Source organism: Entelurus aequoreus, linkage group LG24 (genome assembly GCF_033978785.1).
Source record: "Entelurus aequoreus isolate RoL-2023_Sb linkage group LG24, RoL_Eaeq_v1.1, whole genome shotgun sequence".
In the NCBI taxonomy this organism is placed as follows: Eukaryota; Metazoa; Chordata; class Actinopteri; order Syngnathiformes; family Syngnathidae; genus Entelurus; species Entelurus aequoreus.
This window is the reverse complement of record NC_084754.1, coordinates 25,817,937-25,845,267: the sequence shown is the minus strand read 5'-3', so window position 1 is coordinate 25,845,267 and position 27,331 is coordinate 25,817,937. Positions and strand designations below refer to the sequence as shown.

At 37.9% G+C, this 27,331-nt stretch overlaps 1 protein-coding gene across 4 annotated transcripts; it reads right to left on the bottom strand.

Annotated features, from left to right (window-relative positions):
• Window positions 1-1,149: 1,149 nt before the first annotated feature.
• syt19 (synaptotagmin XIX) lies at window positions 1,150-26,602 on the bottom strand. 4 transcript variants are annotated; one of them, XM_062035227.1, is made up of 10 exons: window positions 26,468-26,602; window positions 18,740-18,977; window positions 18,584-18,657; window positions 13,471-13,542; window positions 12,030-12,209; window positions 10,346-10,495; window positions 4,993-5,112; window positions 1,972-2,083; window positions 1,595-1,902; window positions 1,150-1,327 (listed from the first exon to the last, which is right to left on the bottom strand). In XM_062035227.1, exons 2-9 carry the CDS (start codon window positions 18,957-18,959, stop codon window positions 1,595-1,597), a joined length of 1,236 nt encoding a protein of 411 aa, XP_061891211.1. In that variant the 5' UTR covers window positions 18,960-18,977; window positions 26,468-26,602; the 3' UTR covers window positions 1,150-1,327. The 4 variants fall into 4 exon arrangements, with proteins under 4 accessions (XP_061891211.1, XP_061891209.1, XP_061891212.1 ...); XM_062035225.1 differs by having other exon boundaries at window positions 1,150-1,902; XM_062035228.1 differs by having other exon boundaries at window positions 1,150-1,902; window positions 18,755-18,977.
• Between the last annotated feature and the right edge of the window lie 729 nt (window positions 26,603-27,331).

Below are 27,331 nucleotides of genomic sequence, written 5' to 3'. Positions count from 1 at the left end.
AGCTGCTGTTTTGAGGCATGTTAAAAAAAAATAATGCACTTTGTGACTTCAATAATAAATATGGCAGTGCCATGTTGCCATTTTTTTTTCAATAACTTGAGTTGATTTATTTTGGAACACCTTGTTACATTATTTAATGCATCCAGCGGGGCATCACAACAAAATTAGGCATAATAATGTGTTAATTCCACGACTGTATAAATCGGTATCGGTTGATATCGGAATCAGTAATTAAGAGTTGGACAATATCAGAATATCGGATATCGGCAAAAAAGCCATTATCGGACATCTCTAGTACAGTTGGCTGGGCTTGCACAGCCTCATCTGCGGTTTCTGGTCTGTACTTGATCTGGAAACATGCAAATTCAGCGATTTATAACGAAAATGTTGAAAACCATTGGAATGCTACAGAAAATACATGCATAATTAAGTTCAACGGATAAATATTCATATTTATTTGATGTTATCATTATTTGTGGTTTTTTTTTTTTTTTTTACTCATGCTCTGGCTCTGTTTCACCTCCCTCACCTGACTGCACATCACAGTTGCATAAGTCAGACGGCAAAACCGGTAGATCAGGTGGTGCAACTGTAAGGAATGTTACAAAATAGAATAAATAACTGTTCAAAATTAAAGGGCTTTAAAAGAGAATGTAAAAATACATTACCAGTTGCTCTGGATTTCATGTTTTAAATATTGTGCAATATTTGATTTTTAAAAAAAAATAAAACCAATGGTGATTGCAGCTATTTAAAGGCCTACTGACACCCACTACTACCGACCACGCAGTCTGATAGTTTATATATCAATGATGAAATCTTAACATTGCAACACATGCCAATACGGTCGGGTTAGATGAGTAAAGTGCAATTTTAAATTTCCCGCGAAATATTCTGCTGAAAACGTCTCGGTATGATGACGTTTGCGCGTGACGTCACGGATAGTGCGGACAATTTGTTCCATCTAAAAACTACATCCATCCATCCATTTTCTACCGCTTGTCCCTCTCGGTGTTGGCGGGGTTTGCTGGAGACTATCCCACTTGCATTCGGGCGGAAGTCGTGGTACTCCCTGGACAAGTTGACAAAAAAATGTATAATAAAAAAAAGAAGTTGTTTGTCCAAAAACTGGTATTACGCAACAATATATGTATTTCTTCAATGTATTTTAATAACATTTTTGTTTAGGATTTTCGTAAACAGTTCCATCAACAAAATTAAAAATATGTGACTCTGAAAGTGCACAAGGTGGTGCTGAAAAGACCAAGTACAGCAATATCAAATCCATAGGCAGCAGGAGTAAAGCGCTGAACCCCTAGATGGCAGCCTAGAAATAAGAATAATCAAGTGAATGTATTAGACTACAGTATGGACTACAGCATTGATTCATTTAAAAAAATAACTGAACACCAAAACATGAGATTTTTGAACTGTCTGCACAAACAAGGCTTTCCATATTGTTACCATGTTGAGAATATTGTTAAGAAGAACAAATGTGGTCATAGTAGTTTGTTGTAAAATAAAAGTGTGTTTAAACCCCACCTGCTGAATGTAAAAAAGTAATAAAGGAATCCAGAAGTTGTATATACATAACTCAGATAAGTAGGTCATGCCATCTTGCTATTGGCTGATGGGCTGAGAACATCATAAGACTCCAGTGCTTGTCTTCTGAATGTTTGTCCTTCTTCACCGTCAACTGTCCAATCAGGTGTTTGGAGGGTTTCCTACTTGAGTGAGTCTCAAAAACAGAGACCAAAATTTTACACTCTTGCAAAGCAAAATCTGGTAAGTGGAATACAAGAACCTCATTGAAAACGGTCAATGCCCCACATTCCATTGCACAGGTTTTCTGGTACTTCAGCTTGCAGCTGTTGCACTGCACGCTGACCCTGGCATACAGAGCTGGACAACATGAAGAAATGAGCTATCAAAACCGCTATCTGCATTTGTGTGGAGATGTGCAATATTTACCTGCGCCCAAGTGTAGCTCCTTCTGGACTGTTTGGACCTTTAACACTCCAACCTCAAGTCTTTGAGAGATGGGGAGAAACTTAAGCGACAAAAGCACTTCTCCTACAAGATCCTATTATATGAAAGAATTAACACATCAGCATGATGGGTATTTACCCACACAATAAAAACATTGCCTTTCCTTTACATTCAACTTTCCATCATAAAATAACACCAAACCAAAATAAGTTGAAAAAAAAACTAGATTATATCACTTCCTGCTGCTTGACTTGTTTACATTTCATAAACATCTTCTAAGTGCTGACCTAGGGGTCAGGCAGACAATATTTACAAGTGATCCTTGTTTTTCAACGTTCCGTGTTATGTTTTTTAACGACCATAATCCATAGTTGTACCTCAATTTACGAGCACACTGCGTTCCACGACCGAGTTCATAACTCAAACACTCATCCTAACCCTAACCCTAACCCATAACCCGCCCATTGAAATGAATTTCAAAATCCGTATTTGGTCTCCCAAAACAGCACAACTGCTTTTTAGTAAGAAAAGCACAATTTTAAGTAAGTATTGTTAAAAAAAAAAATTGTATGTACTGTACTACAAACAATTACAGTAGTTCTATGAATTGCTGTAGTAATATTGTTTCGCATTTACCTTGTGAAGCAGACTTTTGTAGTGGAAGTGTCTGCTTCTCGGTCACGTAACATTAGGAAAAACAAATATAAAATCACTGTTTATGTTACACATGGACATATTTGAGTGACGGACCGAAGAGGTTAGAGTTGACAACAAGCGATATATACTGTCAATCAATCAATCAATGTTTACTTATATAGCCCTAAATCACGAGTGTCTCAAAGGGCTGCACAAGCCACAACGACTATATGTCTGTGCACCAAAGGTAATGCTCGACCGTGTGGTTTGTTGAGTCAGGACGAGACAGAACAAACAGACACACGTCAAACACAGCAACTTCTCAATATTTGTATGGATAAATGTTTGTGGTTTCTGGCTGCGTGCCGCAGACGCTGGTTGCAGCACCTGTTATACGGACTAAAAATGCTGCGGCGAGGCTGATTTGCCAGGAAAGCTGCTAACTGGTAAAACATGTTTTTAATAGATTGTTTGTCTGATTTGGTCATCCGCATCTTCACCTTCGCACTAACGAACTAACCGGTCGCTGGAGGGCAGGATTGTGTCGATCTCTGAGTGGCGATCAAATGCACATGTCATCTGTCTAAAAAACGAATGCTTGTGTCTTGTGTAGACGAAGCAGGAAACAACATTTTGAATATTATATATGCTATAGTTTATTCCAGCAATTAGATGTACAAGGTGGAATTAATTATAGGTTCGTAACACACAACACAAGATATTTCAAGCCTTCTTTTGATATAATTTTGGTTATTATAGCTTACAGTTTATGAAAAACGTAAAAAATATACAACATAAAGTAGCAAGAAACACGTCAATAATGAATAAAGCAAAACATGTTCTAGACAAAAAATCACTACATAGTCTATACTGCTCACTAGTGTTACCATATCTGAGCTACTGTGTAGAAATATGGGGAAATAATTACAAAAGTACACTTCATTCATTAACGGTGCTACAAAAAAGATCAGTTCGAATAATACATAATGTTGGATATAGAGAACATACAAACCCTTTATTTATTGAATCAAAGATACTGAAATTCCACGACATAGTGAATTTGCAAACAGCTAAAATTATGCACAAAGCAAACTATAACCTGCTACCCAAGAATATACAACAATTCTTCTAAAAAAAAAGAGGAGAAATATAATCTCAGAGAGAAATGTAATTTAAAACATTTGTACGCACGTACAACACTTAAGACCTTCAGTATATCAGTATGTGGAATTAAATTATGGAATGGATTAAGCAAAGCAATCAAACAATGTACTAATATGATCCACTTCAAGAAACTCTTCAAACTTAAAGTGTTTACAAAGTACAAAGAAGAAGAACCATGACAAACATTTTCAATTTATTTCATCCATTCATTCATTCATTCTTAAAGTAATCTTACTTATCTCATCATATGAAATATGACTTTCTTCACCAATTATTATTATTAAATTCTTACTATTATTTATTTATTTATTTTTATTGTGATTACATATGGAGTTTATTGTGAATAAATTGAGAACAGGAAGTGAATAAAAAAAGTTTCAGCAACTGTTATGTAAAGAAAAGGGGTAGGATTAAATAAGCTCTGCTTCTTCCTACTCCTTTTCGAACATGTTGAAAAGAGAAACTGGAAATTGTGATGTATCATGTTGTATGCTTGCATGTTCGAAATAAACTCAAACTCAAACTCAAAATCTTGAATTGGAAATCTGAGAAAACTTGGGGTTTTCAAAAACAGTAAGCCACGATCATCAAAAATTTAAGAAATAAAGGCTTGACATATTTCACTCGGCCTGTAATGAGTTTGTATCACATTTTAGTTTCACATTTGAAGTTGAATTGATGATACGTATGAACTTTTGCACGACATTCTAATTTTGAGTTTCACCTGTATTAACTCTTTCAAACGGCACAACTCTGTGATAAATACTACTTCAACCGGTGGTGGAATGGGTTCATAGCCCTCTCTTCTAGGGGCAGCACATGAAATAAAAAGCAAAGTAAAACGTGAAGTGAAAGTAGACATCGTAAAACGTTCCGTGGACAAATCAACATTGGCTGCATGCCCGGTCCAAGCCGCTCAAACACCGCGAGCATCATCAAGAATAGAGATGGCATCTTTGACCACATTAGGGATCTTCCAGTATGAAATGAGCAGTGTTGAGAACTAAGGAGGGTAGTGGTCTCATTATTGAGACTTTCTCCTTCCAATAAGACTACCCGTGTCTCCTTTGCGATGTTCCTTCCCATGTGTAAGAAAACCACACGGATACAAGTAAGGAGTTGTTCTCGTTCCTGGTATCAACTTTGTTAATGCTGGCCCTAAAATTAGGGTTTATGTAAAAATGTATATGATTTAGTTTTTACCTTCCTGGGAGTGTGAAGCTTTCCCTTTAGCTCCAAAGGGTAGGAAATGTTGAATTGTTCTAAAGAAGTCCTCACATCTCCCAATGTTGTGTGTCTTGAGTATTTATCATAGTCTCTTACCTGTGACACAGACAAACAAATGGGGGTCATATTTATGTCACACTGGTGAGAGGATCAAATTCTCAGGGCATTCTGTCAGTCGCAACTGGACTGTTCAGTTTGTCGTAGAAGACGTTTCGGCTCTTATTCATCAGTTCCCAGTAGGGATGTAACGGGTGATCGAAACATCGATAGACCGATTTATACTCCTAAATTTCAAGTGTATCGATCTGTGAGCTGCAACTTTGCCTTCCAAGAGATAGGTATCGATCCAAGGTCATTTTAAAAGGCTATCAATCGATTTTATCTATACTGGAAAAACAATAGACTTGATAATAGAGATTTCCGATAATATCGGACTGCTGATATTATCGGCCGATAAATGCTTTAAAATGTAATATCGGAAATTTTCGGTATCGTTTTCAAGAAGTGAAATTTATGATTTTTTAAACCGCTGCTGTACGGAGTGGTACGCGGACGTAGGGAGAAGTACAGAGCGCCAATAAACCTTAAAGGCACTGCCTTTTAGTGCCGGACCAATCACACAATATCTACGGCTTTTCACACACACAAGTGGATGCAAGGCATACTTGCTCAACAGCCATACAGGTCACACTGAGGGTAGCCGCATAAACAACTTTAACACTGTTACAAATATGCGCCACACTGTGAACCCACACCAAACAACACATTTGGGGAGAACATCAGCACCGTAACACAACATGAACACAACAGAACAAATACCCAGAACCCCTTGCAGCACTAACTCTTCCGGGACGCTACTATAACCACCCCCTGCTACCTCCTAGTAAATTTCCCGCTAAACTTCCGGTTGAAAAACTCCTTTGGATATGACGTATGCGTGTGACGTCACGACGGCAACGGAAGTATTCGTACCCAATGTGTCACCATACAAAAAGCTCTGTTTTCATCGAACAATTCCACAGTATTCTGGACATCTGTGTTGGTGAATCTTTTGCAATTTGTTTAATGAACAATGGAGATTGCAAAGAAGAAAGTTGTAGGTGGGATCAGTGTATTAGCCGCTGGCTGTAGCAACACAACAAAGAGGACTTACTTGGATAGCAGACATCTGTGATCGGGTGAAGTCCTTCGTCGCGCCGTCGATCGCTGTAACGCAGGTGAGCACGGGTGTTGATGAGCAGATGAGGGCTGGCTGGCGTAGGTGGAGCGCTAATGTTTTTATCATAGCTCTGTGAGGTCCGGTTGCTAAGTTGCTAAGTTAGCTTCAGCGTCGTTAGCAACAGCATTGTTAAGCTTTGCCAGGCTGAGAATTATTAACCGTGTAGTTACATGTACATGGTTTAAAAGTATTGTTGATCTTCTGTCTATCCTTCCAGTCAGGGATTTATTTATTTTGTTTCTATCTGCATTTGCTATCACGTTAACTCAGTAGCTAAAGAGCTTCGCTGATGTATTGTCGTGGAGATAAAAGTCACTGTGAATGTCCATTTCGCGTTCTCCACTCTCATTTTCAAGAGGATATAGTATCCGAGGTGGTTTAAAATACAAATCCGTGATCCACAATAGAAAAAGGAGAGTGTGTGGAATCCAATGAGAGCTTGTAACTAAGTTACGGTCAGAGCGAAAAAAGATACACCCTGCTCTGCCTCTCTAGTTCTTCACTCTAACGTTCCTCATCCACGAATCTTCCATCCTCGCTCAAATTTATGGGGTAATCGTCGCTTTCTCGGTCCGAATCTCTCTCGCTCCATTGTAAACAACGGGGAATTGTGAGGAATCCTTCCTCCTGTGACGTCACGCTACTTTCGGTATAGGCAAGGCTTTTTTTTTATCAGCGACCAAAAGTTGCGAACTTTATCGTCGTTGTTCTATACTAAATCCTTTCAGCAAAAATATGGCAATATCGCGAAATGATCAAGTATGACACATACTGGGGCGGTATAGCTCGGTTGGTAGAGCGGCCGTGCCAGCAACTTGAGGGTTGCAGGTTCGATCCCCGCTTCCGCCATCCTAGTCACTGCCGTTGTGTCCTTGGGCAAGACACTTTACCCACCTGCTCCCAGTGCCACCCACACTGGTTTGAATGTAACTTAGATATTGGGTTTCACTATGTAAAGCGCTTTGAGTCACTTGAGAAAAAGCGCTATATAAATGTAATTCACTTCACTTCACTTCACATAGAATGGATCTGCTATCCCCGTTTAAATAAAAAAAAATTCATTTCAGTAGGCCTTTAATGCATCCAGCGGGGCATCACAACAAAATTAGGCATAATAATGTGTTAATTCCACGACTGTATATATCGGTATCGGTTGATATCGGAATCGGTAATTAAGAGTTGGACAATATCGGTATATCGGATATCGGCAAAAAAGCCATTATCTGACATCTCTATTTAAGAACATTAAGAACTTTAGACTTTATATGAAGTTGATCACTACTAATAATACAAATGTTAAACGTTACCTCTATTTTCCCATTGTGACATCAAAACAAAAATGTCGGATATCTACGGTGGTCAAGAAAGGTCATAACAAACGCCAACGCCACAAGACAATAGTGTAATATCTGTGTGTGTGTGTGTGCCTTTAAGAGGCGGTGCTGTTGTGCGTGACATGCGCTAGTGCGGCAGACTAGTGAACGGATTCCCGCTAGAGTTTGGATGTCTGCGTGTTCAGCGTGTAAACGTGAGTTTTGGTGAACAACAGCTCTTGTATATGTGTACTTTCACTCCCTGAGTTTCTTACCGCTTGTTAGGAAAGCGTCTGAGAATGTATGTCCGACTATGTCTCTCCTTCTTCATTGCCAGGCATTACAATATCATAACTTTCAGCTACAGCACGATTACAAAAGCCACGACATATGCAAACACCATAACACAAGGATAAAGCCACAATGCAACTTAAACCACAGAAGAAGCGGCCGAAGTGACAGCGATGCAAGTTAGCGCGACGCACCAACTCTCGGAGAACAAGGAGAAGCCATTTAATGAGAAAGAAAAAAATAGAAGAGATGGATGAAGGAGGCTATGAAAATTGGGAAGCGAGGGGCCAACACTATCAACAGGGATGGGGGGCCTACATGCTTCTGCACACCTGGGACGCTGTCCTTTATTGGCGATGCCAGAGGCGGAGAACAGATACTGTATGGCCGGGTTGGGGAACTTTATTTAGCAAATAAATCTAAATATGTTGGTTGCTGTAATTTTATTGAAAATTGCTTGAATGCGTAAAATGTGAGCAGAAAGGGTTTCCTCCTGTTGATTCAACCTAAACTGTTGGGTGCACTTAATTTAAAGGCCTACTGAAACCCACTACTACCGACCACGCAGTCTGATAGTTTATATATCAATGATGAAATCTTAACATTGCAACACATGCCAATACGGCCGGGTTAACTTATAAAGTGCAATTTTAAATTTCTCGCGAAACTTCCGGTTGAAAACGTCTATGTATGATGACGTATGCACGTGACGTCCATGGTTCAAACGGAAGTATTCGGACACATTGTATCTCAATTCAAACAGCTCTGTTTTCATCGCAAAATTCCACAGTATTCTGGACATCTGTGTTGGTGAATCTTTTGCAATTTGTTTAATGAACAATGGAGACTGCAAAGAAGAAAGTTGTAGGTGGGATCGGTGTATTAGCGGCTGGCTGCAGCAACACAATCAGGAGGACTTTGAGGATAGCAGACGCGCTATCCGACGTTAGCCGCCGACCGCATCGATGATCGGGTGAAGTCCTTTGTCGCGCCGTCGATCGCTGGAACGCAGGTGAGCACGGGTGTTGATGAGCAGATGAGGGCTGGCGTAGGTGGAGAGATAATGTTTTTATCATAGCTCTGACGAGGTCCCATAGCTAAGTTAGCGTCAATGGCGTCGTTAGCAACAGCATTGCTAGGCTTCGACAGGCGGCACAGCATTAACCATGTAGTTACAGGTCCAGTGTTTGGTTCGGTGTCTCCTGATAGTAGTATTGTTGATCTTCTGTCTATCCTTCCAGTCAGGGGCTCATTTTTTTTGTTTCTATCTGCTTTTAAGCACAATGCTATCACATTAGCTCCGTAGCTAAAGTGCTTCGCCGATGTATTGTCGTGGAGATAAAAATCACTGTGAATGTCCATTTCGTGTTCTCGACTCTCATTTTGAAGAGGATATAGTATCCGAGGTGGTTTAAAATACAAATCCTTGATCCACAATAGAAAAAGGAGAGAGTGTGGAATCCAATGAGCCCTTGTACCTAAGTTACGGTCAGAGCGAAAAAAGATACGTCCTGCACTGCACTCTAATCCTTCACTCTCACGTTCCTCATCCACAAATCTTTCATCTTGGCTCAAATTGAAGGGGTAATTGTCGCTTTCTCGGTCCGAATCGCTCTCGCTGCTGGTGTAAACAATGGGGAAATGTGAGGAGCCTTTCAACCTGCAACGTCACGCTACTTCCGGTACAGGCAAGGCTTTTTTTATCAGCGACCAAAAGTTGCGAACTTTATCGTCAATGTTTTCTACTAAATCCTTTCAGCAAAAATATGGCAATATCGCGAAATGATCAAGTATGACACATAGAATGGATCTGCTATCCCCGTTTAAATTTAAAAAAATCATTTCAGTAGGCCTTTAAATAGGATGTGAATGCATTGGCCATTAATTGTTGTTTGCTTGTTTGTTTGTATCCATAATTCATTATACATAATTCATATAGAAAACTTAACCTGCAGTGTCCAGGTATCCACTATTTATTTCACAGTCACGCTGTTTGATGTTCTTTGTTAAAGAGTTACTGAATCGATTTGAACGCACTGAATCGTTTTGGATCGTATTGCTCTAAAAAAAAAAGATATAAATGAATCACTGATTTGTATTGGCACCCACAAATATTGAATCGAATCGTTGTTAAAACGAATCGTTACACCCTTAGTTCATAGACAGTTGCGGTCCAGTTTAAGTCGATGAGCATGGATTGTCTAAGCCTGCTTGGATGAGAGGCGAAACGTCTTCTAAGACAAACTGAACAGTCCAGTTGCATTCGATTGAATGCCCTGAGAATATAACGACCTGGATTTATGAGAACATCCATAGACATTAGAGTATTCACGTGAATATGCTTAGTAATATGAATATAAAAAGTTGAGATGGACTTTTTAGAGTGTTATTGTCTTGATCTGTAATCAAACCTGCCAACTAACAGACATAGGCACTGTAAAACTCAAACAAGAAACAAGAACGTTAAAATGCTGACAATGTGAAATGGGTTTGGATGTTACAGAACCTCCATCCTCAGGTTAATGTGATCCAGCGCCTTTTCATCTTGCAGAATACAGCTGAACTGGTCTCCAAACAAAGGGTTACAGGTGCCTTTCACAGTGCGAGTCCTCCATTCCTGCAGCACTTTGCACAGGGGAGGAGGTGTCCCTTCAACCTAATAGAATCAGAGCAGTAATCCACAGTCAATTCAGTACAAGGTTGTTGTTTAGTAGTTGGACGAGAGACACTTACATTTTGTTAAGCCCATAATCAAGCATTTAATGGCCAAAATTTTAGTCAAACGAGATTAATTACACCTTTTCTGACTGTAAATGTTGTTATAATGTCAGATACTCATGTTAAACAATGCCAAAGCATGAAATCATAAGGTTCCTGCCTTTTGGCCTGATCTTGCAAAGTGTTTTGGGTGCCTCTGTTCCCAGGGTTTTGCAGTCTGGAGGAGCTTAGGCCATTAAGTAACACAAAAAAGATAGGCTTAAGTATTATCTTCATCTAATTATGGCATGCGCAGTTGCGCACAATAACACCGTCTCCACTTCCAACTGCTCCAAATGCAAAAATCATAAAGAGTAAAAACAATGTTTATTCTACTAGCTAAATTATTTTATCTGAATAGCCACTTGTGATTTATAGCATGAAATAACAAATATCTTGCAGTCATGTTGATTATGTTTCAAAACGATTCAACTATTCAAATGTTGACATTTGTCATTATTACAGTATGTCTAACTCCACCTCTCATTGTGTTTTTTCATTTTCACAAAACCACTATCAATACATACATGCTGATATAGTTTATTTTGGTCTATAGCTGTAAAAAGGACAAACTCTAGCAATCAGTCTTTTAGAAATGTAATAATCCAAATGCCATTGAAGGTTTAATACGTATATTTCTTCAATAAAAATTTGCACAACACTAAGCAAATGGATGAAATCTTCAGTGCCCATCAATCATATTCATTATCATTCTAGGCTTGCTTTAAAAGAGCCCTTTTTTTCTACATTTAAAACACTTCTTTGTGGTCTACATAACAGTAATGGTGGTGCTTTGGTCAAAATTTTGCATAGATTATGTTTTACAGACCAAGTTCAAACCTCTTTCTGACTGTCTCTTCAGGATACAACGTTTTGTGGGCTATGTTATTTATGTGCCTCCACTTTGACTGCGTCTTCTCCCCGTCAGCCATGTTGTAGTTATTAGCGCTTCCATATCGAGTCTACTGACAGATATAAGTTGGAAATTGGAAATTGCAACAGCGGAAGATGCATGTGCATGTATGAGACAGTCCGCCCCACAACAAGAGAATAGATGGAAAAAAAAGGAGCTCATTGACTGCAGCGTCGGACTACAATGGTGGACTTGCGTAAAGCTCTTTGGGTAAATGTTTACTATACATGGAGATATCTGCTGACGTGACCGGTCAGAAAACGTCACAAGGCAGAGCAAATTCCAAACGGCTCATTTGGCGGAAAAAGATAATTGAAAAAATATATAGTTTGATTTCAAATGTTCGGTCCTATGCAGATCCCACATACACAAAAGCTGGTACTAATAGGTAATAAAAGTTGGCTTTGCATAATAGGTCCCCTTTCATTTTTTCGAGATCATTGGCTGACAATTGGGACTGATATAAGCTCACATTTACAGGAAAGTAGTGTCCTAACTAAAAACTTAAGTGTCAAATTACCCTATCATCGATGCAACGCTCCCTCTTATCAGATCCTTTCCACAGAAGCTTTATCTGGACAAACAGCTGGAGGCTGCTGATCTGGTTTTGTTGCTGAAGCCCCTCCACCTCCAAGACTGTGACCACAAGCCGGCGGTACTGCTGGTCATAGTACACAGAGTAGTGGAGCCATCCATTGACCTGGTGGAGGAGATCGTTAGTGAGATAGAGAAAATATGTTGCTGTCTGCTTTGTTTATGATAAATCCAAACTGTCTGAACACTTTATTTAGCCTATGAAGCGAATGTAAGGTCAAATGTTAAACAGCTTTTCCATATAGGACTAACTCAGGGGTGTCCAAACTTTTTCCACTGAGGGCCGCAAACGGAAAAATTAAAGCACGTGGGGGCCATTTTGATATTTTTCATTTTCAAACCATAACAAAATATATGGATTTTTTGTATTTATTTTACCTTTAGGGGTCCCGGGGACCATAAAGGGTCTCAGTTATTAAAATGTTAAAAAATAAGTCTAATTTGTATTGTTATTTTTTATTTAACGCTTACAGTAAATCTCGATATCAACTTAAAAAAAAAAAAAGGTTTTATGGCTTTTCTGTCAAAAACAACTTTGTTTTTTATAGTTAAACTGAAATATGCAGTATTTAGTAATTAGAGCCCTAAAATATAAATAATACAGGACACCATTGATTTTAATTATTTCATATTTTTGAGTCATCACAGTGAAAAGATAAATAAAATACCACTAAATATATTTGGGATCCAAAAGGTGCCCCACTCATAAAGTGATACATTTTTATTAGTTTTTTTGTTCTTTACTTTCATCACTTAAGTTACGAGATCAACTTCAGATATATCTGTCGATTTTACGTTTGAACTATTATTTTGTTTGTTTTATGCTCTTTTGTCAAAGAAAACTTTGTTTTTATATGGCAACTACACAATATATGCAATATTTACCACATAAAACATTTTAAAGTGAAAAATTTGAACTAATTGGAGCTTTGAAAATAATTAATTATAACATTGATTTTTTGTCTTTTTTTTTGTTTTGAGCAGTGGCAAAAAAAGAAAAAGAAAGAAAGACAAAAGAAAAAAAAACAGCTTGCATGGCAGCTTTGTGTCAACATTGCAACTTTTTCTCGTTAGATTTCACCTCATTCCACTTTTTTTAATGTTCATTTTTATTTTTTGCAATAGCATTTCCAGAATGTGTGGCGGGCCGGTAAACTATTAGCTGCGGGCCGCGAATGGCCCCCGGGCCGCACTTTGGACACCCCTGGACTAACTAAATTGTTTTAAATAACGCTGTAGATAGATTATTATAATGATACACTGATAAGGTGTATCATTATGTAAGACTATTTATGCTGCAAAGAAACAAATAAACTGACAAAGATGGTGATACAAAACAACAACACACATGCAAAACTGTTACATACTTTATTATCTGCTGGTGGGGGGCTGGATCCCAAGGAGGACTCAGATGAGACGTCCACATCAAAATCCTCCACCTGCAGAGTGCGCACACACATCAAACGTCTTATATTGGCTTTGGCAGAGTCCTGTGTTTAAACAACTTTTTGTATTAATATCTGTGTACACAGAAAGCATTTACTGTCCAATGCATCGCTGTTGGTTACAGCTTCCAGACAAATGCAAAAAAAAACAAAAAAAAACGAACAAACTGGAAGTAAACTACTTTTAGGTGTGATCAGTACGATGATGTCTTTCAAACAGGTTGAATTCTCATGTGTGCAAGCCACTCGCATGATCACTGTCACCCCAGTTTGATTACATCTGAAACATTCTATGGAAGCAACATTTCAAGTCACAGTATACGGTTCCTTGAAGCGGTCTCTGCTGATCAATTGGTTCATGTTTCCATACCTTTTAATTGTCTACTAAAGCAAAACTACAGAAGCCTACTGTAAGTAGTCAAAATAAATACGTTTCATTCATACACTGGTATTCCAAATGGTAAAAATAGTAAGTCATGGCGATTAGTTTTTTTTTTTGTTTTTTTTCATCACACAGATGACAAAACTCCTTCTCCACTAAAATAATGAGATGTTTTTCCCTCGTCATGTCAGATTGCCATAACTTGCTTGGTAATAATAAGTGACCTCCCATGGCCATTGTTGGGTTAGTTACCGAAAACCAGTAATGAGTTATAGTTACTAGTTACTTCATTTCAAAAGTAACTCAGTTACTAATTCAGTTACTTACACCAAAAAGTAATGCGTTACTTTGAAAAGTAACTATTTAGTTACTTCTTTTTTTCTTTTCTTTTTTAAAAGCTCCCATTAATGCCCTTTAGCCTTCATTTCAGTACTGTTATTGCACTGGAGAATAATACAATGTGTTGATCAACTTGACATGCATTTACATCACTGAACTCTGCAAAGCAATGTGCTCTACATACAACACACAAACAATGTGCTCTACATACAACACACAAAGACAAAGATATGTTTCAAAGGCCAATTTGTTTCTGGCCAGAACAAATTGACAAAACTATTTTAAATAGCTGCAACATAATGGCACTTCAACTTGAACTTGAAGTAGATAGGATATTTGATCCAAGACACAATTTACATTTAACTAAAATGTTATTTTCTTTGTGCTCGACAAAAGAAAAGTATTGAGAATTTCTCCTTGTTAAAAAAATCGACTCTTGGCTTCGCCTTGATGTCTTGTTAGTTGTTATGATAGTAGGGTCATTTTTTTTATATGGTGCCTTTTGCGTCCCCAGTATAAATCATGTCATATTTTCTCAAAATATTTACAATTGCTCATTCCATTAGTTTCTTTGTGTATGGTAAATTGTTGTCTATCATAAATACAGTGATATGGGCTTCAAACATTAGAATATATATTTTTTAAAGCTTTTGTTAAAGTTCTATTATGCGATTTTGCCATGTCCCTGGTGCTGTTTATTCAACTTTAATCTAGAAAATAACAAATAAAAACATATATTTTTAATTTTTTTTTGTTATGATATAATTATCATAGACAAGCTCTCTTTAGTCATATGGTGTATATTATCAAAATCGTAAAAAGAATTACAAAAAAATAAGGTTCTATGTCTGTCCCTGTGGTCGCTGTCCACTCTGTTAAGTTGCGTTACTGTCCCTTTAAGAAAACAACCACATTTGTCAGTGACATCATTCTCATCAGCTAACATCACACCAGTGGCGGGAAACTCAACTCTGGTAAGCTGTGTGGTTTTTTAGCTCTCTTACTATCTGATGTTGATGTTTTTACGAAGTGAATTTAATGTGGTTGAACATAACGTGTCCACTCTGTTAGGCCTAAATAATAAGGAGATCAATCAAATTGAAATTTTTCAAAACATGTTTGTGTGAAATTATAGATTTCTTATCAATTATTCAAGTCCATGCTAGCTGTTATGTTAACACAGGCAGGCTGAAGGCTAACTTTAGCTCAAAATGTCCACCGTGTTAGTGTCCACCGTGTTAGCCTCATTCAACTAACACGGTGGACATCAACCTAACAGAGTGGACATGTATATAGTAATGTTGACTTATCACAATGTATATGTAGTGCTATTATGCATTCAACAGCAGTTTCTTTCATAATTCTTGGTTAATCATCACTGCTGTTGCAAAATATCATATACAGCAAATACATTGGTGTTAAAAGTACAGTGTTAATGCTAATGTCACCTCTCATTAATATAGCTAAATATACTATGATTTAGGTGCCTGAATTCGACCAATATGTTTTTCAGCAAGTTACATATGTCATGTATACAATAGAACATAAAAATATTGGTAAATCAACTATTTATTTTTTACAAGTTATGAAGTCCAAATGGCACCCTATAAAAAAAACGACCCAGTAGCGTTTAGGTGTGTGCGTGTGTGTGTGTGTGTGTGTGGCCATTTAAGATATGACAGCATGTGGGTGAGGGACGTCAGTGAGTGAGTGGGCGAGAGAGGTGAGCGAGCGGCGACAGTGAGTGCTTGCAGGTGCTCTCTCTAGCTTGGTGGATGGCTGCGTCCAATAAAGTCACAAAGTTGCAACAAACCGCCGGCCTCGTCATTCACCCTCAGCTGTAAAGACCCTCTTCCGGGTAAAGTGAAGGTTGTTAGCCCCGAAGGAACATCTGCCCTGCGCTCCTCAACTACGGTATAGGAGTCCCCCCCCCCCCCCCCCCCCCGCCTCCACCCACACAAAGCACGTAAGCCTTTTCTTTTCCACCGCAGCGCTGCCACAAAACACACTCAGATCTTCAGTTTCTAGCCGATACTACATAAAAAATAACGTAAAATAACGCAGTAACGCATCATGTAGTAACGGTAACTGAGTTACTGAATATAAAAAAATAACGCGTTAGATTACTAGTTACCGCCGAAACTAACGGCGTTACAGTAACGCGTTACTTTGTAACGCATTAGTCCCAACACTGCCCATGGCACATGTCAATCATGCAACAGAACATTGGATAGACGTATTTTGAACAGTATGCATCTACAAAGTACAACAAGTAGTAATACAATGTTCATACAGCGTAGCCAAGGGTGCTAAGGCTATGGTTGTGAGGACTGGACCAATCTATAGTTGGCCATGGTTGGCCTGGTCCCATCAGCCCTAAAACTTAATGACCCTAATGAAGTGTGTGTGTGCACTGTTTATATCTACAATATGATTAAAATAGGCACGAGCAAACATGGCAGATGTGGGTGGTGGGATCCCACAAAGTAGTCGGTCTTCTTGAATAGATAAAAAAATTCCTATCCACGCTTCATAAACCCCGAGATTAAAATGAAACACACCACAGTGTTCCCTCAATCCAAAATACCCAAAGGCATCACCAGTGTACACCATCAGGCAACCCACCGTGGACATGACTGAGATCCAGAAGGTACTGCACAACTAAGGCAGAACATGGATACCCCCCATCGCCACTCAGCCCTAATTAAGGGATGTTCAAAGTGCGGCCAATTGTGGTCCGCAGCTCGTTTTTTTCATTGGCCTGGGAAACATTCTACAGACAGAATAAAGATGTCCTGCATTAAACATTACATAAAAAAAACTAAGCAAAAAAGCATCCGGTCAAACCCCCCTCCAAATAGGGACCTGACAACCAAAATGGACGACCTGTGCATCTTACGGTACACGGTTGTTAACTTCCGTGCGTTCTATCATGGTGTGTACACATTTCATGTTTTTGAACGCGCTAAAGCCTTCAAAAAGCCTGCTCAGTAGCCTCGTGGTTAGAGTGTTCGCCCTGAGCTCGGTAGATCGTGAGTTCAAACCCCGGCTGTGTCATACCAAAGACTATACAAATGGGACCCATTACCTCCCGGCTTGGCACTCAGCATCAAGGGTTGGAATTGGGGGTTAAATCACCAAAATGATTCCCGAGCGCGACCACCGCTGCTGCTCACTTCTCCCCTCACCTCCCAGGGGGGGGACCAAGGGGATGGGTCAAATGCAGAGGATAATTTCACCACACCTAGTGTGTGTGTGGCTATCAGTGGTACTTCAACTTTTTAAAAAGGTTTAAATTGGCCCAATCATAATATTAGTAAAGATGAATAATAATTAGGGATGTCTGATAATGGCTTTTTGCCGATATCCAATATCCCGATATTGTCCAACTCTTAATTACTGATACCGATATCAACCGATACCGATATATACAGTCGTGGAATTAACACATTATTATGCCTAATTTGGACAACCAGGTATGGTGAAGATAAGGTCTTTTTATTTTAAATTAATACAATAAAACAAGATAAATAAATTAAAAACATTTTCTTAAATAAAAAAGAAAGTAAAACAATATAAAAACAGTTACATAGAAACTAGTAATTAATGAAAATGAGTAAAATTAACTGTTAAAGGTTAGTACTATTAGTGGACCAGCAGCACGCACAATCATGTGTGCTTACGGACTGTATCCCTTGCAGACTGTATTGATATATATTGATATATAATGTAGGTACCAGAATATTAATAACAGAAAGAAACAACCCTTTTGTGTGAATGAGTGTGAATGAGTGGGGCAGGGAGGTTTTTTGGGTTGGTGTACTAATTGTAAGTGTATCTTGTGTTTTTTATGTTGATTTAATTAAAAAAATAAATAAATAAAATAAAATAAAACCATACCGATACCAATAATTTCCGATATTACATTTTAAAGCATTTATCGGCCGATAATATCGGCAGGTATTATCGGACATCTCTAATAATAATAATATGAAATTAAATATTTCAAGGGGGCTGGATTAGATTTTTTACTAATTTGCTTTGTTACCTACAGTGTAACACAAAGGGAAATTGTAGATGCTTTGTTCAGATAGTTTAGCCCTGTATATTAATTGGTTTTAGTATGTTGAATGTACAAAATGTGTCAAAGTGGCCCCCACATTGTCTGATTTTTTTTGGTATGCAGCCTTTGTTGAAAAAAGTTTGGACACCTGCCCTTGACCTATCTCCATTAATACGCCGGGCAACCCCAGACCTCATTTATTTTCAACATCACAGACATGAATTCACTCTTTTCCTGCCATGGCTTCTCACCTTAATAGTTGGGATTCCTTTGTATTGTCTTGATGCTTGAGATCCGTCATCTGCGTAACGCAACTCACCATTCGCTACATAAAAACAGCAAACACAATAATTTTTTTCCAGTCGTCAAACGTTGGACTGAATACATCTGGAATTGAGTGTTTTGACCTAATTGTTGGTGACCTGCTTCATGCAGAGTGCGTGTGGTGCGTTTACTTCGAAAGCATCTGAAGGCCTGCCAGACCAAAATTCCCAGTGCCACCAGGAGAAGAGAAACAGACAAACCAAGGATGCTGTATTTAACTGCATCTGAGAAAGGAAAATTCAGGGCTGCAGCTGATGACAGCAGCCTAGTAGCGGTAAAGTGTTCCGTTGGAAGGACCATCATGTTGTACCTCCATGTGAGCTGCAGATGAATAAAACACGAACAATGTGAGGACTCAAGAGCAGAGAATACCTTTTAGTGCAGGGGTGCACACACTTTTTCAGCAAGCCAGCTACTTATCTATACACACACACACATATATATATTTATATATATATATATACATATATATATATATATATATATATATATATATATATATATATATATATATATATATATATATATATATATATATATATATATATATATATATATATATATATATATACACACATACGTTGACAGCCCTAATATACATGTATACTGTATATATATATATGTATATGCATATATAGTCGAGGTTTCTGTGTTTTATCCGTTATACATTGCTCAATACCAGGGTAGAGCGGAATATACGTTAGGTCAGGAAAAAACACAGAGGCTATTTCATCCCTACAAGCCTGTTTCGCAGGTTTTTTCTGCTGTTCAGGGGATTTTATATAAAAGGCCAACATTTGGAAACACCTTCTCATGTCAATGCGTTTCCTATGTTTTCATGACTATTTACATTGTAGATTGTCACTGAAGGCATCAAAACTATGACACCTGTGAAGTGAAAACCCTTTTAGGTGACTACCTCTTGAAGCTCATCGAGAAAATGCCAAGAGTGTGCAAAACAGTAATCAGAGCAAAGGGTGGCTATTTTGAAGGAACTAGAATATAAAACATGTTTACAGTTATTTCACCTTTTTTTGTTAAGTACATAACTCCACATGTGTTCATTCATAGTTTTGATGCCTTCAGTCATGAAAATAAAGAAAACGCTTTGAATGAGGAGGTGTGTACAAACGTTTGTCCTGTACTGTGTATATATATGTAAACATATATATATATATATATATATATATATATATATATATATATATATATATATATATATATATATATATATATATATATATATATATATATATATATATACAGTGTTGGGACTAACGTGTTACTTTGTAACACGTTACTGTAATGCCGTTAGTTTTGCCGGTAACTAGTAATCTAACGCGTTATTTTTTTATATTCAGTAACTCAGTTACCGTTACTACATGATGCGTTACTGCGTTACTTTACGTTATTTTTTATGTAGTATCGGCTAGAAACAGAAGCGCTGCGGCGTCTTTCTTCTGAATCTTCCTCTGTCACACGGCGGAGAGAAAAAAAGAGGCGTGTGTGTGTGTCTGGGTGTGGGTGTGGCTGTGGGTGTGGGGAGGAGGGGGGGGGGTGTCTTCGGTTCGGCACACACGTGATCCGCGGTTTGATATATGAAACAAAAAAAAAAGGTGTCCGCACGTTCAGTCCACACACAGCGTGGTCATGGCGAGTGGAGTAACGGAGAAGCTTGAACGCCCCGCGCCATTTAATCGGTGTGTTTATAGGTGCAGACTCGGTTGTGCAAAACGAGGCTTTTAAACACATGCTGAACGTGCTTGAGCCACGTTACGACATCCCGTCGCGCAACCACTTCAGCGATAAGATTTTGCCAGATCTTTATGAGCAGGAGAAGAAAAAAGTTGTGGATGATGAACTATCCCGAGCATCACCTGTTGCGCTCATGACAGAAGGGTGGACGTCCTGGGGAACTATGTGACGATAAGCGTTCACTTCATCACAGCAGACTGGCAGATGAGAAGACACGCCCCCTCTACGAGAGTCACCTTGCGCAGGTACTGACACAAGCAGTGGAAGAATGGAGGATAAAAATATCCAAGTCACGTGATAATGCCAAAAATCAAATAATTGCAGTGAATGAGGCAGGACTGGGACCACAGGTAGTGCAAGTAGTGAATTTGGCATCACATCTCAGTCAATGGGATGGAGCGCCTCCTTGGGAGGATCAGGAAGGAGGTTACCTACTTCCACCCAAGCACAACAGCTGCTCATGTGCTTAAGACAAAGCAAGAAATGCTAAAGCTGCCTACTCATAAACCTCATACATGATGTCCCAACGAGGTGGAACTCCACTTATGATATGTTGCAGCAGCAGGCAGCTATATACTCTGCATTGACCCACAACACCCTGCAAAAAACTGTCTGATATATATATATATATGTAAACATATATGTAAACGTATATATATATGTATATATATATATATATATATATATATGTAAACGTATATATATATGTATATATTATATATATATATATATATATATATATATATATATATATATATATATATATATATATACATATATATATATATATATACATATATATATATATATATATATATATATATATATATATATATATATATATATATATATATATATATATATATATATATATATATATATATATATATACATACATACAAACCCCGTTTCCATATGAGTTGGGAAATATAAACGGAATACAATGATTTGCAAATCATTTTCAACCCATATTCAGTTGAATATGCTACAAAGACAACATATTTGATGTTCAAACTAATAAACTTTTTTTTTTTTGGCAAATAATCATTAACTTTAGAATTTGATGCCAGCAACACGTGACAAAGAAGTTGGGAAAGGTGGCAATAAATACTGATAAAGTTGAGGAATGCTCATCAAACACTTATTTGGAACATCCCACAGGTGAACAGGCAAATTGGGAACAGGTGGGTGCCATGATTGGGTATAAAAGTAGATTCCATGAAATGCTCAGTCGTTCACAAACAAGGATGGGGCGAGGGTCACCACTTTGTCAACAAATGCGTGAGCAAATTGTTGAACAGTTTAAGAAAAATCTTCTCAACCAGCTATTGCAAGGAATTTAGGGATTTCACCATCTACGGTCCGTAATATCATCAAAGGGTTCAGAGAATCTGGAGAAATCACTGCACGTAAGCAGCTAAGCCCGTGACCTTCCATCCCTCAGGCTGTACTGCATCAACAAGCGACATCAGTGTGTAAAGGATATCACCACATGGGCTCAGGAACACTTCAGAAACCCACTGTCGGTAACTACAGTTGGTCGCTACATCTGTAAGTGCAAGTTAAAAGTCTCCTATGCAAGGCGAAAACCGTTTATCAACAACACCCAGAAACGCCGTCGGCTTCGCTGGGCCTGAGCTCATCTAAGTTGGACTGATACAAAGTGGAAAAGTGTTCTGTGGTCTGACGAGTCCACATTTCAAAATTTTTTTGGAAACTGTGGACGTTGTGTCTTCCGGACCAAAGAGGAAAAAAACCATCCGGATTGTTATAGGCGCACAGTTGAAAAGCCAGCATCTGTGATGGTATGGGGGTGTATTAGTGCCCAAGACATGGGTAACTTACACATCTGTGAAGGCGCCATTAATGCTGAAAGGTACATACAGGTTTTGGAGCAGCATACTGTATGTTGCCATCCAAGCAACGTTACCATGGAAGCCCCTGCTTATTTCAGCAAGACAATGCCAAGCCACGTGTTACATCAACGTGGCTTCATAGTAAAAGAGTGTGGGTATTAGACTGGCCTGCCTGTAGTCCAGACCTGTCTCCCATTGAAAGTGTGTGGCGCATTATGAAGCCTAAAATACCACAACGGAGACCCCCGGACTGTTGAACAACTTAAGCTGTACATCAAGCAAGAATGGGAAAGAATTCCACCTGAGAAACTTAAAAAAATTGTCTCCTCAGTTCCCAAACGTTTACTGAGTGTTGTTAAAAGGAAAGGCCATGTAACACAGTGGTGAACATGCCCTTTCCCAACTACTTTGGCACGTGTTGCAGCCATGAAATTCTAAGTTAATTATTATTTGCAAAAAAAAAATAAAGTTTATGAGTTTGAACATCAAATATCTTGTCTTTGTAGTGCATTCAATTAATATGGGTTGAAAAGGATTTGCAAATCATTGTATTCCGTTTATATTTACATCTAACACAATTTCCCAACTCATATGGAAACGGGGTTTGTATATATATATATATATATATATATATATATATATATATATATTAGGGCTGTCAATGTTTAAGTGTTGGTGCATGTGATTAAAAAAAAAAATATTGTGTGATCATAAATGACTATTTGTTATGACTGCACGTAAACCTGGAAGTTGGCGCCTATTATTACACGGTGCAAAGATGAGTGATGAGAGGCGGCCAATTTCACTTCAAAACAAACTCTGATGGAACTTCTTAAAGAAAAACACATGCAGGCTTTTTGCAGGGCATTAAAAAACATTAAAAGTCATTAAATGCATTCTACGGAAGTTAAGGCATTAAGTGTAATTAAATACGATGTCCAGAGGCATTAAACAATATAATACAGTTGTAGATCTGCGCCAATCATCCATCCATCTATCCATTTTCTACCGCTTGTCCCTTTCGGATTGGTGGCCAATCAATTAAACTATAAATGAAAATTAACTTAATAATGTTGCGGTCATTGATAAATTGCTATGTCTGTGTGTTTATTTTCTTCAGCTCTGGTTTAAAACTGGTAAAGTCCAAAAGCCTATTTCTAAAGTATCCAAAGGGCTTTTTTTTCTCTCCAAATATAAGACATGCATCCTGATTAAAAGCATATCCTCCAGTTTGTGGCTATTATAAGGCATATTTTCAGATATGCATTTTTACAGGATGTTGTAAAGTGATACAATTTAAAAAAGATTTTAAGACTGTCATCTGAAAATGGTTAAAGGAAGAGTAAATGCAGATGTAAATGCTCCACTATGTAAAGTTGTTTAGGAGTGTGTTTACTATATGTACTTTGTTTGCTATATTCTTGCAAACACTTTGAAAATGTTCACTTGATTCTTACTATACTTACCGTCACAAAGGTTTGAGCAAATGAATGACTTGCAGTTAAGTAATACGCTAAAAAACGTTCCTGGATTACATCCTGAAAACAAAATTGCCTCTGTGTCCACATATTGAGGTACTTTCTTAAAGACCTTTTAGATATGCAAGCGAGTAATAATCTGTGATTAAATATGAATAATCACAGTTCAAATGTATGATTAATCTGATGAAAAAAATTAATCACTTGACAGCCCTAATATATATATATATATATATATATATATATAATATATATATATATATATATATATATATATATATATATATATATATATATATATACATACATATTAATGGACTATGTGCATTCAACATGTTAACAAAAATGTCCATTCTGATGACTTGCATTGACTGGAACCAGACAGGATTTACAGTATGTTCTGATATGTTCCACAACTTCTATTCCTTAATATGTTCCAGTTCTATTCACACATTTAAAAAACACTTTAAGACCAATGTCTTGAAAAAATATATCACTCTAGAATCAACACAGTAGTTAATACTATGATCAATGTTAATTCAAATACTAAATGTGGGTTATAAATAATAATGGAAGTACAATTGTTTGTATATAGTATATAAATTGGTACAAAGGTTTAACATGTCTACAAGGATATTTCACATGCCTTTACTGTGTATATAATTGAACTGTGTTTATGTTATGTATAATGTGTATTTATAATATGTTGTACAATGGACATTCAATAATTTTCGGAAGTTTATTTTGTACTTGACATTGTTTATAGGGTTAGGCGCAATAAGTGTTCAACTTCAGCCTAAACCCTTTCGGTCTGCAACATTTTCATTTTCAATTTAAGAATGTACAACTGTTTGTTTATTTTGTTGACGATTGACCGAAGAATAATAAACTTGAACTTCGAATTTACATTGTGGAGGAAAAAATATCCTCCTCTCTTTCCAATTGCGCATGAAAGTGGTTAGTTTTGAGCTTTTTATTTGTCCAGCTCTCTTAATCATTTTGCACACTCTCTTCAAGAAATATATTGGAAGCCGACTGTGTAGCTCACAAGCTTTTGTGTGCTAGTTTTTTTAAGACCCTTATATCTTAACGCAGGCAGGATGGAGCAGCACTTTTATTGTGAAGACAGGAACTGTGCGGTTGGTCTTTACACTTTTGACGGCAAGTGTTTGGGAGAGAGAGTGCTGTGCTGAAATAAAAAGTGTTTCTCGCGTTCCCGCCGGCCGTTTTTTTCTTCTGACTGAGCTCACTACCAGCCAGTGGTTATCTCACAAGACCCACGGTTTCCATGTATGTCAATTAAAGGACGAATGTGATGTCATAGGGAAAACTGAAGATGGGTCATTTGTAGGTCTATTTTGTCCGAGATCAACCGGTAGCTTGCGATCGACTTAACGGGCACATTGGCTTTAGTGCAACGAACCATACCTAATTCTAAGAAGAGAACTTACCCCCCACGTTTTCAGCGGTACGCAAGTATGTACCCTCACTACAGTGGTGCCTCGACTTACGAGTGCCCCAACTTCCGAGTATTTTGTGAAAGAAGTAGTCTCTCTGCTTTTTGGTCAACCTGAAGCAGAAAGAGTCTAACGCCAGCCAAGGACGTTAAAATCGTATCTAATCGGCTGACAAATATCCATGAAAATACGGAGAGACTGCTGATGGTGTGTTTGGCAGAGAAGCAGCCCGAATGAGATATCGTAGAAGTCCACACTCCAATTTAAATGCTGTAAATTCTTTTTACAGTACATGAATTCATACAAATACTGGAGTGGTTAGTTATACATTATATTGTATTGTCTTTGAAAGAACATTTATTATCCAGGCATGTTACAGTACATGCATCGATAAAATTGAATTCAATTCCTTTCAGTGAGCTTCATCATAGAACCAATTCAACCAATTCAACTCAGTGGCCTTGTGGTTAGAGTGTCCGCCCTGAGGTCGGTAGGTTGTGTGTTCAAACCCCTGCCGAGTCATACCAAAGACTATAAAAAAAAAATGGGACCCATTTCTTCCCTGCTTGGCACTCAGCATCAAGGGTTGGAATTGGGGGTTGAATCACCAAAAATGATTACCGGGCGCGGCACTGCTGCTGCCCACTGCTCCCCTCACCTCCCAGGGGGTGAACAAGGGGATGGGTCAAATGCAGAGGACAAATTTCACCACACCTAGTGTGTGTGTGACAATCTTTGGTACTTTAACTTTAACTTTAAGTTGAGGTACTACTGCATACTGTATTCTTTCATTTGGTTAGTAACCTTTTTTAGGACACTCATCAAAATACCAGGAAATTCAAATATACAAGACTTAGCCTCAGATTTCTCTAATAGTTGAGGTTCCACAGTACTGTTTTTTACCACTTCCACTCAAGTAGTTACAAAAGAAAGGGTTACTTGCTTTTTAAAGGCTTTCATATTTTTTATTTTTGTTTTTTTTATAAAGTTTGAATCCTATGAATATGACACACACACACACACACAAATACATTCTATTTCATTAAAACCAAAATGAATAAGTGGCCCACTAAAGGGAGGTAAATATTGTCTTAAACAAATATAAATAAATAGCACCTTTACAAAGCAAGATGTTCACATTATTGTACAGTTTGAACACTTGCGTTTAAATAGACTATAACCTTAATAAGAACAATGACTGTGCTGTACTTACGTCATCCCCCATGACACCATTTGAAAAAAAACAACAAAAAAAACATACTTACTTCATGTACTCACCGGCCCCTCTGTTGCTGTCAGTCCAAGTTCCAAAACAATATTGAACAAGCACTGAAACTGTTAAAAAGTGTTCTCCTTGTTTGACGACATAGGTTCACTCCTGTGTTGCAAGACACAGTACACACACACACACACACACACACACACACACACACACACACACACACACACACACACACACACACACACACACACACACACACACACACACAAATGACAGCGCATGACTTCCTGCACATGCTTCTGGTAAAACTAGTTAGTTTGGATTTTGATGATATGATGATAGCTTTGGAGACTGAATCCTTCTTCCTCCTGAAAATCCCTTAGATCTCCTGGAAAGCAGAGATCTATCCATCCATTTCCTACCGCTTGTCCCTCTCGGGGGTGCTGGAGCCTACCTAAGCTGCATACCGGCGGAAGGTCAAGTTGCCACCTCATTGCAGGGCCAACACAGACAAAACATTTACAAAATATCTGGATGTTTGTAAACTTATAGATGTTGTTGTATTGTACATGACCTCTGGAGGACATATTTGCATAAAACTAATTAAGCATTTTGTTTTGTTTTGAATGGCTGACATGGTTCCTGACACAACGCCTCACTCATGGGCAAAGCTTATTGAGGCTTCATCTACTCTTCTAAGCCACCTACTGGACAGAAAGTAGAAAACAGGCAACATTGTTACAATGACAATTGTTTTATTTGAGTGACATATTATTTGATGTCAGTAAATATATACAATACAAATACAAGAGAAAGGCACCTTACTGATAAAACAAGTACCTGCAGCCACAATTATCAAAAGTGAGATTGTAGCTTACACTTCTATCTTAAAATTGTACAAAACCCA